General features: G+C 36.0%; 1 protein-coding gene across 1 annotated transcript in view; it reads right to left on the bottom strand.

Moving 5' to 3' along the window:
• MAP3K2 (mitogen-activated protein kinase kinase kinase 2) overlaps positions 1 to 19,356 on the bottom strand; it is a 93,946-nt gene that overhangs the window by 11,597 nt on the left and 62,993 nt on the right. The window contains exons 6-14 of the mRNA XM_007093096.3: positions 13,431 to 13,544; positions 12,962 to 13,049; positions 8,694 to 8,824; positions 7,479 to 7,558; positions 5,904 to 5,971; positions 5,635 to 5,727; positions 3,800 to 4,006; positions 2,073 to 2,221; positions 1,584 to 1,715 (exon numbers count right to left, since the gene is read on the bottom strand). Of these exons, the coding sequence (XP_007093158.1) occupies positions 1,584 to 1,715; positions 2,073 to 2,221; positions 3,800 to 4,006; positions 5,635 to 5,727; positions 5,904 to 5,971; positions 7,479 to 7,558; positions 8,694 to 8,824; positions 12,962 to 13,049; positions 13,431 to 13,544 (1,062 nt within the window). The remainder of the gene's footprint in view (positions 1 to 1,583; positions 1,716 to 2,072; positions 2,222 to 3,799; positions 4,007 to 5,634; positions 5,728 to 5,903; positions 5,972 to 7,478; positions 7,559 to 8,693; positions 8,825 to 12,961; positions 13,050 to 13,430; positions 13,545 to 19,356) is intronic.

Below are 19,356 nucleotides of genomic sequence, written 5' to 3'. Positions count from 1 at the left end.
ATGATGATAAGAAAGTAAAGTTTACTGCTGCTCTTGTGAAACAGGATGATTAAAACCATTACTATCAGATACTGGTCAACAGTTTTACTGATCCATAAGCTCAAACTGTAAATTTGTACATTAAACATATACACTTTTAATAAACAATCCACTTAGAGACCCATAAATCAAATGTTTTTCCTAATATATATTACCTGTTAAAGTACACGAAAGCATGTGTTTAAAAAAACTTTTAAAATGTTTATTCATTTTTGAGAGAGACAGAGACAGAACACAAGCAGGGGAGGGGCAAAGAGAGAAGGAGATACAGAATCCAAAGCAGGTTCCAGGCTCTGAGCTGTCAGCCCAGAGCCCAACACGGGGCTCAAACCCATGAACTCTGAGATCATTACCTGAGCCAAAGTCAGACGCTGAACTAACTGAGCCACCCAGGCGCCCTGAATGCATGTATTTTTAAAAGAGTAAATGTACCACCATTTTGAAAGACATTAATATTAAAATGTGCCCTACAACCCTACAAATATTAAAAATTACATACAAGGAATAACAGTTTGCAAGTCACATTTTGCAATTTCTATTGAAACTACTGACTCAGGCAATGATTACCAATCCATGTTAAAAACATTAGGTAGATGACTGAAAAGGAACTGGATGTTATTTTTATTTTTATTTTTTAGTTTATTTATCTTGAGAGAGCACATGAGCACGAGTGGGGTAGGGACAGAGAAAGGGAGAGAGAGAGAGAATCCCCAAGCAGGCTCTGCACAGGCACTGAGGAGCCCCACATGAGACTTGCACTCACCAATTGTGAGATCATGACCTGAGCTGAAACCAAGAGTTGGACAGTCAACTGACTGAACCACCCAGGCACCCCAGGAACTGGATATTCTTATGCACCATTGCTAATAGCTCAGGTTACTTTCTGGTCTTCAGGAATAAACAAAATCTTACACCAGAGAAATATGGATGTCAATCATCCTAATCTAACACTCAATCTTAGCGTCATTAATAGAGGAACAACCAGAAATTGTAGGTCTCCTAATGGGATGCAACATGAAATGCACAGTATCATCTATGATGCATTCTAATAAAAAATGCCACATCTTAAACCTAATTTAGATATTAAATCTAACTTACAGGAAATAAGAAGATAAAGGAACAAATTAAACACCACTATGCGGATGCTGTCAACAGAGCACCTAGTCTCTTTGTCAAACCTATGCCATGTAAAAATGTTCTAGATTAAAAAAGAAGTAAGGGGCATAACAGTTCAATGTAATGTGCAGTCCTGGGCTGGATCCTGGTTTGTATAAACCAGCTATTATGGTTATTTTAAGATCATTTAGGGAAATCTGAGTGTGGACTGCTATGGCATGTAAACCTATTTTAGTATACCTCAACACTGTCTAAAAAAATGAGTTAATAAATGAAAACAAAATAAAATTACATTACCCAGCAATAATTTAAAACTTTCAAAATTTTCTAAAGTAGTTTAACATATTATAATCAAAGTTTTAGTTTTTCTTTCCTCATTGAAGACTTGAAAGAGAATATGTTTATTTTCAAAAGACGTACTAACTTACCCCTGGCATATATTCCATAAATATGGAAAGGGTTTTTTCCTGGGGATCCCTCAAACAGCCATAATACTGAACAATTCGCTCATGCAGCAAGTTTTTCAACAACTGAATTTCACACTCAAGTGCATTTACTTCCTGAAAGACAAAACTCACTGTTAAGTCTTTACAGCATTGCTAGTGAAAGCAAAACATTCGAACTTCATGGACCATCAAGGTGATTTCATTCTGAAATTTTTACTTCCCAAGGAATAAACATTTTAAAGTCTCTAAACAGTAATAGACCTTGAAGGTATACTAAAGCAACACTAAATCCGATCGGGAATATAACTGAGTACTAAAGAGAAAAAAAATTCACACTACAAAGCAGATAAATTATTGATTTGTTTCACAAATAATTTGTATTAAGGGAAAACAAAATATTCTATTGCGTTACATTTACTTAGTAAAAATGCTTCTTATAAATGTGACAAAGTAGCTTGCAGTGATTCTTACCTTGCTGGTCTCAGGGCTATCAGGGTCAAACTGAACTTGCTTAACAGCCAATTCTCTTCCTGTATCGACATCATAACAGAGGTAGACCCTGCCAAATGCTCCCTGGCCAAGAAGTTTGCCCAATCTCCAGTTGGTTGGAGCACGAGGTGCTAAAAAAGAATATTTTCTTAAAATGGAATACCCAGATGGCACACAAATGGTTAAGGACTAAATGAGTAAACTGCATTAGTGACATCCTTAATTGAGTATGTGTGGATATAAGGGAAAATCATTATCATCCAAATTCATAATGATCATCTTTGAAAATTTTTCTCCTCAATTTTCTAAGATTGTAAACCCAAACAAGGTTCATATATCCCCATGCCTTATGTTTTCCAAACAGATTATTTTTCCCTCAATTAAAAATATAATAGTATCTTTCACTCAATCTAAGGTACTGTGGACTGTCAAATGCACCATTCCTAAGCTTTATTGCAGCAATTTTTGTAATTAGTCTTCCACCTGCTTACGATGTAGAAAGCTGGAGACAGTATCACTCTCATTCTAACAAGAGAAAATCCTGAGAGCAGCAAGCAGCTGGAGCAGGAGCAAGGGTGGGAATACTACAGAAGATTAAAGATAAGAAGGACAGCAGACCTTCCTTCAATAAGTATACAAGTCAGAAGACAATGGAAAAAAATAGCTTTAAAGTGCTAAAAGGAAAAAAACTGTCCAGCATCCTGTATCAAAAAAAAAAAAGAAAAAGAAAAAGAAATATATATATATATATATATATATATATATATATATATATATCAGAAATAAAGGAGAGAAAAGACCTTTTTCAAACAAACTCTGAAAGAATTCATTGCCAGCAGACTTACATTACAAGAATGGTTTAAAGCAATTCTTCAGGCAGAAGGAATATGATATCCAACAGAATCTGGAATCTATATAACCTACAGTCTACAAAATCCTGGATTTACAGAAATAAAGTGATGGATATATGAAAGATATTCTTCTCTTATTTTTTATCAATTCAAAAACAATAGCTGTCTAAAGGACAAATAGCAACAATGTAGTGTAAAGTCACAGATGTAAAAGTAAAATATGACAACACTAGAACAAAAGGGATGAATGTGAAATATTCAAATGCTGCTGCAATAAATACCTTTGAGCACAAATCTTGGTATGCACTGCTTATGTGATAAAGTCCAAATATTCCACAATCTGGCCTTAGTTACCATTCTAGTCCTCTTCCTACTGTTTCAAGTAAGATACCCTTCACTTTAGCCAAAAATGAACTATTCCCCATTCTCAGAGCATGCCATGACCTCCTACACATATCACCTTCCGAGCTAGTGAATTCCTACTCACATTCAAGATCTAGATTAAGTACTATACAATAATCATTTCTCCACACAACATTCTCCCCATTAGACTACATTTTAGAGATCATATTTGGAATCTCAGTTGGGTACTCAACAAGGATATGTGGAATGAACGAATAAATGACAGACTGGTAACAATCTTACTAACTAGAGAGAAGGAAAGAATCAACTAAAGTAATTAGCAGTAACACTGTAGTTACACCTTATATTCCAACCACTTTTAGAAATACCCTTTATACCTTTTTTTGGGAAGTTGGGTCTCACCCTGAGGACTCGTTTGGTATTTATTCCTTTTAATATTGTAAAGTTCTGCAAAGGTTCTGCTAAACATTCACTGTGCCAATTTCTTTTACTTACAACGGCTGGGTGGGCTGATGTCCATTACAGTCAAAGTAGGATTGTCTATGTCACTTCCCCTTCTTCTTACTCGACTATCATCATATTCTGGGGTAAAGATACTGCTTCCACTACTAGTGCTTAAAGAGTGATCAGTAGGACTGAAACTCACAGGAGACCGGAAGCTGGTCCCCTGGGTCCTTCTAGCTCTTGGAAAAGTTTTACGACCTACAAAATCAAAACAGGATTACCTTACAACTTTTATTCATATGCTGTAATTCAAAGTATTTAAAATTTGTAACATGAGGAATAGAAGTCTGTCCTGTGAGTAGGCTAAGAAACTAAAATAGCAATGATTATTTGATTACATTTTTAACTTTTGTTTTTAATGTTTATTTTTGGGGGGGAGAGAGGGAGAGAGAGACAGAGAGAGAGAGAGAGAGAGCGAGCACGCGCGCACAAGCAGGGGAGGGGCAGAGAGAGAGGGAGACACAGAATCCAAAGCAGACTCCAGGCTCTGAAGGCTCTAAGCAGTCAGCACAGAGCCCAATGTGGAGCTCGAACCCATGAACTGGGAGATCATGACCTCAGCTGAAGTCAGATGCTTAACTGACTGAGCCACCCAGGTGCCCCTTGTTTACATGTTTGAAACTTAAGAGTAGTATTTTTTTTTTTAAGTTCAAGGAAATAGCCTTTTGAACAATGAATCATTAAGTAAAAAATGAAAATCAAGAGAAAAGGGGGGGAAAAAAGCAGAAATGAGAAAAGTGGGGCAAAAACAGGATCTGAATACAAATTCAATGTCTTTTGTAAAAACACACCCCCCCCCCCACATTCATAAAATCACTGCACTCTCTCATTTCTGGATAAAAAGAAAAAAAAACGTACTTTATTCTCATTTCCAATTATAAGAACAAAAGTTAGAAAATTTAGAAGTAGTATTTTTTTTCTTTGAAAAGGACAATGCAAGTATGAATTCCATCATCAAGGAATAATTTTCTAGTTAATATCAATTTTTTCTAAGTTTATTTATTTTGACATAGTATGTGTGCATGTATGAGTGGGGGAGGGGCAGAGAGAGGGAGAGACAATCCCAAGCAGGCTCTGTGCTGTCAGCATGCAGCCTGACACAGGGCTTGATCCCACAAACCATGAGATCATGACCTGAGCCGAAACTAAGAGAGTCAGACGCTTAACCAACTGAGCCACCCAGGCACCCCCAATATCATTTTTTAATTACAGTTTTTCTTTTAAGGGAAAGATAAGCACTATGTGGTAAGCTGGCATAAACCTGTTATTGTTTTAGTTACCTAATTTCTTTCAAAAATTGGGTTTTTTTTGTTGATGGGGGGTGGGAGGGAGGGGAGGGTAGGTGATGGGTATTGAGGAGGGCACCTTTTGGGATGAGCACTGGGTGTTGTATGGAAACCAATTTGACAATAAATTTCATATATTGGGGGGAAAAAAACCAAAAATTGGGTTTTTTTAATGTTTATTTTGAGAGAGACAGAGAAAGAGAGACAGAGAGACAGAGAGACAGAATGGGGGAGGGGCAGAGACAGAGGGAGACACAGAATCCAAAGCAGGATCCAGTCTCTAGGCTCTGAGCTGTCAGCACAGAGCCTGAGGCGGGGCTCAAACTCATGAACCATGAGATCGTGACCTGAGCCAGTCAGCTGCTCAACTGAGTCACCCAGGTGCCCTTCAAAAATGGTTTTAAGCAGAAAAACTAAGTGATTCAGGAAAAAAATTATCTCTAATGGTTTAAATATGAGATTTTAAAAATGTGATTTTGATTTTGATTATTTTTGAGATTTTTAACAAGCTGTTCTTGTAGTCTAGTTACAGAAGCTTACCATCATTATAGTCTTGATGGTGATATGAAACATGATACCTTCTTGGGTATGTGCCTCCTTTTCCAAATTTCTCAAAGATAGGGTTGTCATAGTCTATTGAGACATAAGAAAGTTATGTGTTATAAAAAAGTCAAATATCTCTAATAATAAAAAACACATTTACACATTTTTATTCATTTAAAAAAAAAAAACAACTCCCCTCTCCCTCCCAGCCAAAGCATTGTTTAATGACACAAATATTTAAACATTTAGAATACGGAGAGTCTAACCTGAAAATTCCTGATGATTATCTGGGTAGCTCTGTGCCCTAGGCATTCGTGATTTTGGATAGCTCTCTCTAAAAACAGAAAATGTCATGTTAAATGAAGAGAAAGTATGTAAATAAGACATTTAAAATATCTTTATGCAATATCAGTATCTGTAAGTATGTGTGCAAATTATACATATATATGAGGTGTATATATATATATATATATAAATGTATGAATAAAGGAGCTCACTCTGAAATGTCAACATAACTGAAAAAGAGAGACTTCTTTTTAAACACTTACTTGGTGCAGGGAGGCAAAAGCCTAGCTTTAAAAATTAACCGATAGGGGAGCCTGGGTGGCTCAGTCAGTTGAGCGACCAACTTCGGCTCAGGTCATGATCTCATGGTTTGTGAGTTTGAGCCCCGCATCAGGCTCTGTGCTGACAGCTCAGAGCCTGGAGCCTGATTCGGATTCTGTCTCTCTCTCTCTCTCTCTCTCTCTCTCTCTCTCTCTCTCTGCCCCTCCCCCATTCATGCTCTGTCTCTGTCTCAGAAATAAATAAACATAAAAAAATTTAAAAAATATATTAACCTATAGGGTATGGCAGTAAAAATGGTAAGTTTTGGAATTACAGATGTTGGCAAACACCTGTGTTTTAATCGTAGCTCTACCATTTAATCAGCAATTGCAATCTTGGCAAATCACCTTTCTGAGATTTTCCACATCCATAAAAATGAGATAATTTCCAACTCATCAATGGTGTGTACATATATTGCTTAGGACAGTGTCTTTCAAATATTAAATGCTCAATATATAGCTTCCACATTACTATTTTCCTGAATTTCTTAAATGTTTCAGATATCTATCTTGAGGTAGACATAGGCACAAAGGTTTTATTTATACAGGTAAAAGAAAATTAAATGTGCATTTCCATACAGTATTCATTATTATTTTCAGAATTTGCTTCTAAAAAGAAATCCCAGAGGAGATCAAATAGGTAAAGATTTTACAGACTGTGTGCTACAGGATGACTTTGCCTGCTACATATGAACACTCTTATTGAGACCAGAAGAGAAGGAGCACTTGTAACTAAAAATCCACAGTTGCAACTTCACCCAGCTTGTATTTCTGAACAGCCATTTCACACAAAAGAAATGTACACTACTTAAATTTTAAATGACAGCCAACATTCTGGGCCACAATTACCAAAAAAGTAAGTTATCTATAACCTGGTGCCAGAATGAACATAATCCTAAACAGGTGAAAACAACTCAAGAAACCTCCAAAACCAAAGGTATTAATGAGAAATTTGATAGAAGTTTCACCAACATAGTTTTGTAAGTAAATGTACATTCTAAGTTTGCATTTAGCTTCAAACACAGTTTTGGCAAGCAGAAATACTGATAATATTATAATCAGGTATCATTTTACCCAATAAAGATACTGAGCCCCATGAGGTTAAGGGATTTGTTTAAACTGAAAAAATTCATTTGGCCTAAGTATGGACGAGTATCAATTACATTCCTCTGACATGCTATATATATGCATATGTACCCACATACATTAAAAAATAAAAACTACAATCCATATTACCCATCCAGAGGACTATCAAGTGATGGACAACTTCCAGAGCCAGAATTTTCAGGGCTGCTTAAAGACAATGGGTCCAGCATCTAGAAAAATAAAGAGTTCCTCCATGATTCAATGTGTACAACCAGAAGTTACTGGGTTTTTAAACAGTTTTATTGAGATATAATTCATGTAACATAAAATTCACCTATTAAAAGTGTACAATTTAATGGTTTTCAGTATACTGAGAGTTGTGCAACCCTCACCACTGTCTCAGAACACTTTCAGTACCCACAAGAAGATCCCATATCCAACAGCAGTCACCTCTCCCCAGAGTTACTAACTTTTTAATATTTTAAATGTAGTGGTCCCTTGTAGGTAGGCTACAACTTCAAAATATCCTAAGGGAAAAATATTTTCTCTATAAGATTATTAGCTAAATAAATAAAAAAGCTAAAAGATTTCACATAATTTTGCTTACTGAACACTGACTAAAGCCCCACTCAAATTGAGAATAATGACATTGTGGCTGCTACATTATTAAAACATTTACAATGTTTTAAAAAGTTGACAAACCTCAGCTTCACAAAGTTAAATATCTTTAGTTTCACTATATCTTTCTTTTCTTCTTTTTAAATTTTTTTTATGTTTGTTTATTTTTGAGAGAGACAGAGCATGAGCAGGGGAGGAACAGAGAGAGAAGGAGACACAGAATCTGAAACAGGCTCCATCCAGGCTCTGAGCTGTCAGCACAGAGCCTGACACAGGGTTTGAACTCATGAACTGTGAGATTGTGACCTGAGCTGGAAGTCAGACACTTAACTAACTGAGCCACCCAGGCACCCTTCACTATATGTTTCAAATGTTAATTAAAAATCTGAATGTCAATCCCAGGATTACAAACAAATGCATTCATTTATTTATGGATGGGCAAAATAAGAAAACCAGCTTTATTCCAGCTTTGTTTATACATGAATGCACACAGGCACATGTAAGTTAGTGGGCATTATCCTATATTCTTTTACTATTTTGTTCACTTAAGGAAGACATGGGAGAAGAGGTCTCTCCCTCCCTCTCTCTCTCTCCCTCTCTCTCTGTCTCTCTCTCTCTCTTTCACACACACACACACACACACACACACACACACACACACACACACAGAGGATACCTGCCAAACCACACAAATCCTGACAACATCCCTTTAAGTGAAATGACAAACCACATCCAACTTTTGCTTACTTGGTCCATGCTCTCTGGAATGAATTCTCCTTCACTGTTGATACTGGTGAATGACCCATTCCGGGCAACCTGGTGTAATTCATCTGGAATGTATCCTGGGGGAGGGGAGCTTCTATCCCTACTAGTGGGACCTCAAAGGAAAAAAAGTTACATGATTTTATAAATATCAACTGGGAACTAATTTTTGTTTCAATTAAATATAAATACAGGATTTCAGTAACTACTGAAATCCAGTTTTTAAAACTTACAAGAACATTCATTTCTATAAATCTTCAAATGTTTTATACCTTTCTAAACTCCCACCCTATTATAATTATTAACCTCACTGTAATATTCATTTATTCTTATTAGATGGTATGTTCTTCTAACTGCTGACAACTGCGCTATGGGGCTGATAATAAAGATTTTTAGATGCCATTGCTTCTGAACTTCCAAGGGTCACTTGTACCTAGATATATGTTACCCTTTAACATAACTTATGGAAGGCATCATAATGTCGTGGAAAGAATGTGGACTTTATACCTCAGTTTAAAATCTCAGTTCTAGTTATTTACCAACTGTATTGTCTTTGGTAAAATTATCCAACCCCCACAAACCTGGTTCCTCATCTGTCAACATAAGACCAAATCCCTCCTCTCTTAGGGAACAGACTGGTGGTTGCCATAGGGGAGGTGGGCAGAGGGATGGGTGAAATAGGTGAAGAGGGTCAAGAGTACACTTATCTTCATGAGCACTAAGAAACACAGAGAACTGCTGAATCATTCTATCATACACCTGAAACTAACCTAACACTGTATGTTAATTATACTTGAATTTTAAAAATAGGTTAAAGAACTGAATAAAGCCAGCACTTAAGGTAAACAAAGAAAAAAAAAAAAAGACAAAATCCCTCCTCTGCAAGGGTGTTGTAATAAAATTATTCACACTGAGTATGTGCTAGGCACATCTGGTTCCATAATGTTCTTTCCATTCCCTCTCCTTAATCTTTAAAACCCTAAAGTGAGATTACTTCTTAAGTCACTTAGGCCATATTAGAGTATTTTCAAATTAGAATCCTGAATTTTATTCTCAGGTACTTTAAAATTAGGTTTTATCACAAGCCATATTCCTGGCATTTAAATTTCTTCATAATTCAGAAAAGCAGAAAATCTAATATAGTTCACCTAGTTAATCACATCATTTCTTATGAGACAATAATCCATTTTATTTTTACCTGGTTTTATAGAAATAATGCTATGTTTATTAACACAGCTCTCTTTTCCTCCAAATATTCTGAAATTAAACTATTAAAAAAAAAGATATTGGGAGGTCATGTGGGCATTTAAGTTTTGGTCAGATTGAAAGCAAAAGGCTTTGCCTTATAAAAAGGGGTCACTGTAAGTATATGCTAGCATTTGTGAGCAAGGAGATAGGGAGAAAAAGAACAAAGTGATTACCAAAAGATTGAACAGAACAGATAACTCTCTGCTTGACTCTAAAATAATCAGTAACTGAACTTTGAGCCAAGGGTTATTTAGGCTTTGTAATAGGTACAATGACATTATCCCTAATATTTTTACTCCTTCCATATACTCTTGTTTATAAAAGATCAATATACTCATTACTAAAAGGAGATAGGGAAGAAAAAAATGCTATGAAAGTCTCTTCATCTCCTTACTAGATAATTCATTTTTCTTTTTATTTATTTATTTTTATTAAAGTCTACTTGACACACAATGTTGTAACAGTTTCAGGTGTACAACATAATGATCTGACAGTTCTCATGCTCACCACTCTAAGTATAGTCAGTATCTGTCACCATATATTATTACAATATTATTGACTATATTCTCCATACTGGGCTTTTCATCTCCATGACTTATCTATTTTATAACTGCAAGTTTGTGCCTCTTAATCCCCTTCACCTATTTGGCCACCCTCCCAATCCCCTGACAATCACCAGTTTGTTCTCTGTATTTAAGAGTCTGGTTTTTTGTTTATTCATTTGCTCTGCTTTTCAGATTCTACATATAAATGAAATCATATGGTATCTTTCTCTAAGTTATTTCACTTAACGTAACACCCTCTAGGTCCACTGTGTTCTCACAAATGGCGTGATCTCATTCTTTTTGGTGGCTGAGTAATACAGCACTCTATATATACATATCCACATCTTCTTTATCCTTTATCTATCCATGGACACTTAGGTTGCAGCCATATCTTGGCTTTGTAAATACTAGTATAATAAACATAGGGATGCATATATTGTTTTGAATTAGCTTTTCTTCAAATTTCTTTGAATTTCATTTTACCAGCAGACACTGAAAAGATGCTCAACATCACTCATGACCAGGGAAACGAAAATCAAACCATGATGACATACTACCTTATACCTGTCAGAATGGCTAAATCAACAACCTAAGAAACAAGAGGTATTGATGAGGATGTGGAGAAAAAGGAACCCTCATCAACTGTCAGTGGAAATGTAAATTGATACCTTGGAAACAGTATGGAGGTCCAGCAAAAAAATTAAAAACAGAACTACCATATGACCCAGTAATTCCACTACTGGGTATTTATACCCAAAGAAAACCCTTTTTTCTTAACTTTTATTGGTAATGGGTATGCCAACGCACTCCTGGTTGAGACCTCCACACTAGAATATACTCATCCCAAAGGTAGTTTTTCCTCTAGCTATCTTTTATGAAAATAATTAAAGAGAATAATTATCAATAAATAAGGAAAAAAGATGGTGGTCATATCTATCAAAGCTATTCTAGGTTTAAAGAGGTACCAATAAAAACCAACAATTTTCTACATTATAATTTCCAGCTTCTTCTTATGCTAGCACTGAACTCAAATAAGAATATTTACTAGTAGGACAAGATTGAGGTACTCAGTAGAGTTTTAATTCAAAATGAACTTAAAATGTTAATTTAAGTAGAGCATTCAGCTTGTTCTAATGCAACTACAGTGACTGGCAATTTTTACTTTAAAATGATACATACTGTAATGTGATAAGAAAAGGGAATGAAGAAAGAAATGTAGGTTTAATAACAGTCATGTTTTCTAGTTTGAAAAGCAAAATGTTCTTTAAAAGTGTTTTCTCAACCTATTGCCACAAGAATCCCATGATTTAAAGATGAGAAGAACATTATTGGTCTCAAGTTAGAGAGATGGAATCTGAATTCAGGTATTCCTAATGTTCCTTCACCCAAATTCTAAACCATATAAAAATATATCTGAATAAAGATAAACAATTTCTATTTTGCTTGTATATCATCGCTGCTGCTCACATTTCCAGCATTTCTGAAACCAAAAGTAGGACTTATGTAAGACAGATACTTAGAAGGAAGTAGTTAAGTAGCTTCTTCTGGGGGGCCAAAACAAAAAATCACTAACGGATATATGGGGGTTGGCCCATATGCCAATTTAATCTCTTCTTGTGTTATTAACAATCCTTTTCTGTTACCAGTCTTGGAGTCCCAACCATATCTCTCATTTTGTCCCACCCTCCTGCTTCCTCCCTCTCCATTCATCTGTTTCACTTCCTCCTCTACTTTTCCCTTTCAAGTCCATACCTCACATATGTTTTCATGTTGTCACATTCACTGCCCTGTTAAAATATATTTATACCAGTGGTTTTTGAGCAATGTAATGCTTTTATCATATAAAAATGCAGATTATTAATGTTTTATGCTACCTGAAGGAGATCCACAGAACTGGGGAGTTCAGAGCACCTCTGCCTCACCCTTGCCTCTCTAATAGGCCTCCTTCAAACAGCACACGGGATCCATTCTGCTTTGTACCACAAGCTTAATTTTAATAGTCTATTATTAATGATGAATAATGAATACTAAAAAAAAAAACAATCTGGAAACTCTTAGCACTGCATTTGATAGTACTGCAATAACTAAAACTTAGAGAAAGGCTTATGAACTTAGTCCATCCATTAATTTTAATATATTGGAATTACTTCTTTTAATTTCTTCTCTCTGGTTATTTTTATAATTAAAATAACTAGAGGTTTTATTTAAATTTGTTAAATATTAAAATATCCTAAGTATATAAAGAAAAAATATTTAAGCTTGAGATTGCTAATCTTACAACACTTGATGTAACTTTTGAAGGGACATAAGAAACTAGAACACAGGTACCTGGGAAAAATTACAGAGTACAGGGACAGGCTGCTATTTATCAGGGTTATGTTTAGGTGCTGGCCTACATTAAAGGATGAAGAAGAAACTGAGAAATTGTCCATTTTATGGTTCGGACACTATCATTCTTACCTATTATAGAAAGCCGTTTTTTTCTCTCTGCTCCAAATACTGTGTTATCCAAATCTTCTAGTGATGGCAATGGTTCTAAATTAGCAGCCTATAAGGAAAGGGGATAATTAATACTATTCTTCCCCTTTTGGGGCTTTAAACAGAATCCTTCCCCCCACCAAATACAACCTAGATATTCTACACTGTTTGTAGGTCTTATCAAATCTATTCTTTGAAACTTTATTTCCAGCATAAATTTTCCCAAGTTCTCAGTACTTCTATTAGTTCCATATGTACAGTATATTATACTTACTTATAATTTTGGCTACATGGTTTTGAGGAGCAAGGATATAAAACTATAGCAATTACATTATGTAAGTTTACATTTCATTATATTGAAAATATATCAATGATTATAGAATGTAACTATGTTTCATATTTCACAGGCACAAATCCTATAATCCTTACTGAAAGATGTCTCGATGCGTACCTGTGTACTTCCGTTTATTACAAGTAATATCTTGAGGCTCTTCATATGAATACTACGATCCAGCAGCTCCACAGCTTTGTCCAAGTCATCTTGGGTAGTTAATGGAATTACCAACTGAACAGAAGGGAACATAATGAATCATGCAACCATCTCACCGGGTGAAGTCCTTTCAGGACCATCTTCATTACTATGGAATTATAAATTTCAAAATACCCTGGCTCTTTGTCAGTATAATGAAATTCTGAATGAATAGATGTATCTAAATTGTTTCACTCTTCCCATCCTGCCACCACTAAAATCATAAGACTGAATATGGACAAAAAATTTTTTTGCTTTAATCATCATTAAATTCTTCTAAAAAACACATTTAAAGGTTAAAGATTAATTTTCTAGGATATTTCCATAATGTTGCAAAATGTAAAGTATAGTATCTTTACCCCAAAACAGCATTAAGGAGCACACACAAAAACTACATACAATACTATCCTTCATCTGCATTGATGAAACTCTCAGGTTTTTCTCTATAGTCATACTACCACGGATTTGCATTCTCCAGATTTGCATACCTACAGTGAGTATCACCATCCCAAACACAATGAGCATCTGTAGCAGCTGCCATGGAGGGACCACTAACAATGTACCTGCAATCTACAGTCCACCTCGGGCTCCCTCTGATCCTGGTGACTACACCAGCAATAAATCAGCTAAATGGGTCAGCCATCCATAGTAAACTCTAAATGTGGAAATCTGCTTTCATTAGCAGATTGGATCCTCTTATGGATCAGACATTATAAAGGACAAAAAGCCTCTGAAAGGTCTATGAGAAAGCATGATTCACACAACTTAAGAAAATCAAATACTCTTTTCTTTTTTAAAAAAAATGTAAACTGGGGCGCCTGGGTGGCTCAGTCGGTTGAGCGGCCGACTTCGGCTCAGGTCACGATCTCACGGTCCGTGAGTTCGAGCCCCGTGTCGGGCTCTGGGCTGATGGCTCAGAGCCTGGAGCCTGCTTCCGATTCTGTGTCTCCCTCTCTCTCTGACCCTCCCCCGTTCATGCTCTGTCTCTCTCTGTCTCAAAAATAAATAAATGTTTAAAAAAAAAAATTAAAAAAAAAATGTAAACTTAATCACTTAGGACAACTGTCAATAATCTTCAAAGTATATTCCATTTCACTGAAAGGACAGAATAAAAATAAATGAACCTATTGCACACTTGTTACCTTGCTCTAATTAAGTACAGTATAGAAGCCATTCAAATGTAAAGGCCTAGTTAGTTTGGGGTCCTCTACAGTATGAATGCCTTGAGGACAGAGGCACTAATAACTGACACAGAGAATGCATGGCAACTACTTGGTAAATACTGTTTAATGCATATCATATGGCAAAAGCATCATCTGTACCCAAACCCACAAGCTGACATGGTGTGCACTCTCTGCAGATTTCTTTATGGAAAAAAGCCATTGTTTTAATAAAGGCTTCCAAACACAAATAATGTGGATTCCAGACTAACGTGATTTCCACTGTACAATCCGCTTAAATTTACTTAATAGGTACTTGAAATTATATTCCCAATATCTGTTTGTAGCTACTTTAGTAGTTTTGTACTATTCCAACTTACCTACTATAACCAGGCCTTTTTTTCCTCTATGAGAATTTTTTTTTCTAATAAAAAAAGAATATTAACTGTTTGGTATCACAGAATAAGCATAAATGAAAAAGAATATCCTTTTATTTTCCTATTGATTATGAACCATATTGGTACATCTTGTTCCTATCTTTTGTATTCTTTTTAATTATATTTTAAGCACTAGAAAACATTTTAAAGCAAAGATGATTTTTTTTTCCAGTTTTTCATTTGAGGGGAAAACCTGAATATTTACTTTTACTATACATTTATTGATAATTGGATTGCTTACTTCTCCAAGACACTGTTGCTTCTGGGGAGAAAAGACACTATTTTAAATCACAATAACAAAATATTAACATAAATGATTTTGTTGTTCTTCAGTTTACTAATGTGAAATCTGGGCATTGTGGAGGAGTATATATATTGGCAGCTTGGGCTACTGCCTATGGTTCTCATGTGATCCCTTGTATGTTCTAAAGTCACCTATTACCAATTTTAAAATGAGGACTAAGAGTTAATAACAAATCCCAGCTTATCTAAATTATATTAAATACATTACACAATGTTTTCCTGCTTAGTGAATTCATTTCAGCCTCAGTCATGAAATCTACTTCCCTCTGTCTTAATACTGATACATCAGTTGTGGGTTAATGTAAATCCTTCCCAAAAACTCAAAATTAGGTCCTGAAGCCCATGCAATAGAACCTAAATTTAAAAGAAGTGATTTATTTGCCTGACTTTGCACAGTGACACATGATAATAGTCCATAGAAAGGTTTTCTTCCTCTAACCATCTAAAATGGGAAAGACCTGGGGCACATGGGTGGCTCAGCTGGTTAAGCTTCCGCCTCTTGATTTCAACTCAGATCATGATCTCATGGTTTGTTCAAGATCGAGCCCCTCATCAGGCTCTGCACTGGCAGCACACAGCTTGCTTGGGATTCTCTCTCTACTCTCTCTTTCTGCCCCTCCACAGCACTTTCTCAAAATAAACACTTAAAAAAGAGAGAGAGAAAGATCTTAGAAAATCCACTTTCCTTGCCTGCACACCTTCACATCTATCTCCCGTGGCAATACACACACACACACACACACACACACACACACACATGACAACACACATGCTTGACACTATTAGATAAAGAGGAGCCCAACTAACAGAGCCAACCAATCACAGCTTAAATCTCATTGTTTTGAGTCTGGCAAACTAGAAGTTTACAGAATAATGGTTCTTTTAGAACACAGGGATTTATACTAGAAAAAAAATATCTATAGAACTGGAATAACAAGCAGTATAAATGAGTTTTTTGCTTGTCCATACGTCCACAAAACTAATAGACCTTATAAGCTTTTCCCTAGTACCCTCAGTATTGAGGGGCATGCATTGGGTTTGTCATGATGTGAATCAGGACATGGTTAACTCACAGAATCACAGTCTCAAAAGAATCTCTTAGTTGTGAGAAATTTTAAACAACGTGATCTTACCCTACTTAATGTCTCTTCTACCACATTCCTGCCAAGAGGCCACCCAGATATAATGGCAGAACCACTCACAGAAATCCTCAGAAAGCATGAGGAAAAGAAACTGAAAATGGGAGAAATTTTCCAACTTTTAGAAAAAGGGAGAAGGTTCTTGAAACTACAGATTAGCTTGGTGTCAATCCTTAAGAAAACTCAGAAAAAATTATATAAACAAATTGGAGAACTCAGGGGGATGAAACAGCAATTCTAGGACCTAGAACAGGTACAATATGAGCCAATTATGTCAAACTGACCTCATTTTTCTTGATAGACCTACTAGACTGCTAGACCAAGACAATATTGTAGACTTAATGTATCTTGGCATTTGAAAGCTTTCCATCATACAATTTTAGTTCAAACAAAAACAAAGGTATATCAGGATTCCCCTAAAATCAAAAACAAAGATATATCTGGATTCCCCTAAAATCATACCACGAAATAAAGACTCAAGTTCAAGCCTTTGTATGTGGGAAAATGTACCAGGAAACACTGGTACAGAGGAATGGGGAAGACAGGAAAGGGGCCTATAAAGGATGTGTTATCCAGCAAGTTACCATTGTTATTAAGTGGAACCTACCTATCCCCACCTCCCACACCATCCTTGAGTCTCATTCTCCCATCACCCCCTGGTACCCCTATCTGTATTTCTGCCTAGACCCTATGGCTGTACCTCTAAAAAGCCCTCAGACTGGCAGGTGGAAATCAGGCTGGCACAAAGAGAGATAGTAAGTGCCAAGACAGGGCCAGGCAACAAGAGGTGTTCGTGGCTAAATGAAAACCCAAAAATTATTAAAAAATAAAATATTAAGGTATTACTATAGTATGATACTCATCACTTTGTTCAGGGATACTACTTGTTTGAATATGGATTTTTGCTTTCTCAAAATATGTTCTGCATTCAGTTGTAAGTGGTTTCTTTAGACAAACTACATTAACATAGTTTTTGTTTTAAATTAATAATGACTCATTTGAAAATCTAGTATTTTCAAATATTTTTATTTGCTCAATGTTTTAACATTTGCAAAGCACTTTTACATGTTCTCTCAAGTTAATTTTTAGTAAGCTCTCCACCATTACTAGCACTTTCCTATTCCTGAAACATAACTAGTCTTTTCCATCTTAGGATCTCTGTAGGTATGCTTCTCAATGGCTCTCTACCAAGAATGTTCTTGCCCTCAAACTTTTTGCAAGTTTGGCTTTTCATACTTCAAGTGACAGTAATTAAATATTACCACCTTAGTTCTTCCTTAGTACCATCTAAACAGAACAGGTACTGCCTGCCCTTGCCTTCATTGTTTTTCATGATATTTTATGCCTGTCCTTCAGAGAACTTAATATATTTGAACAACTCATTATTTAGTTGTCTGCTTCTACCACAAACACAAGCCTATAAACTCCATGAAGCACTGCAATTCATGAATCATGGCATTATGCCTGGCAAATTCAGCAAGTATTTTCTGAGAAAACAACAAATTAACCAATTAAATTGTCCCTGAAATTTTTAAGATTCAAGATCTTGAGATTGTATAGGGTCTTAAAGAAACCTCAGGGATTATCTAATCCAATCTGAATTTTAAGAAGGTTCAAAGGGGGATTTTCCAGGGGCGACTGGATGGTTCAGTCAGTTAAGTGTCCGACTTCGGCTCAGGTCGTGATCTCACAGTTCACGGGTTTGAGCCCTGCATCGGGCTCTGTGCTGACAGCTCAGAGCCTGGATGGAGCCTGCTTCACATTCTTTGTCTCCCTCTCTTTCTGCCTTCCCCTGCTTGTGCTCTGTCTCTCTGTCTCTCTCTCTCAAAAATAAATAAACATTAAAAAAATGGGGGTGGTCCAGAACACAGAGCTCCTCAGTGCCAGATGAAGCCCTTAAAACCACATGTACTGACACACAAACATAATGATCTAATCATGTCCTAAGCAACTTGAAAATAATCCTTTAAAGTTTTAGCTAAACTGTCTGACTACCAAAGCTCTATTGTCTATACACCCAAATGTAGAGTATGAGAAAAAAAGACAGTTGATCAAAACGTAGAGTGTACACATTTTCCAAAGAAGACATCCAGATGGCAAACAGACACATGAAAAGATACTCAACATCGCTCTTCATCAGGAAAAGGCAAACCAAAACCACAATGAGATACCACCTCAAACCTGTCAGAATGGCTAAAATTAACAACTCAGGAAACAACAAATGTTGGCGAGGATGTGGAGAAAGAGGAACCCTATTGCACTGTTGGTGGGAATGCAAATTGTTACAGCCACTCTGGAAAAGTGTGGAGGTTCCTCAAAAAATTAAAAACAGAACTACCCTACAACCCAACAAATGCACTACTAGGAATTTATCTAAAAGATACAAAAATGTTGACTTGAGGGGGCACATGTACCTCAATGTTTATAGCTATTCCACTCATTGTGGAATTTGAGAAAATTTAACAATGAACATAGGGGAAGAGAAGGAAAAAGAAGATAAAAATAGGAGAGGGACACAAACCATAAGAGACTTAAATACAGAGAACAAACTGAGCGTTGGGAGGAGTGGGTTAAATGGGTGATGGGGGCATTAAGGAAGGCACTCTTCAGGATTAAGCACTGGGTGTCATATGTAAGAGATGAATCACTGAATTCTACTACTCCTGAAGCCAACACTATACTGTATGTTAACTTGAGGATAATTAAAAAAAAAAAAGTACACAGAGTGAAAATAAAACATAAATAAGCAGCAAACTTCTAAGTAATACGTATGTTTCCTCCCTCAATATGTTCTCATTCAATTACTTGC

Source organism: Panthera tigris, chromosome C1 (assembly GCF_018350195.1).
Source record: "Panthera tigris isolate Pti1 chromosome C1, P.tigris_Pti1_mat1.1, whole genome shotgun sequence".
Classification (NCBI taxonomy): Eukaryota; Metazoa; Chordata; class Mammalia; order Carnivora; family Felidae; genus Panthera; species Panthera tigris.
The sequence above is the reverse complement of the archived record's forward strand: the minus strand, read 5'-3'. Positions and strand labels throughout refer to the sequence as shown.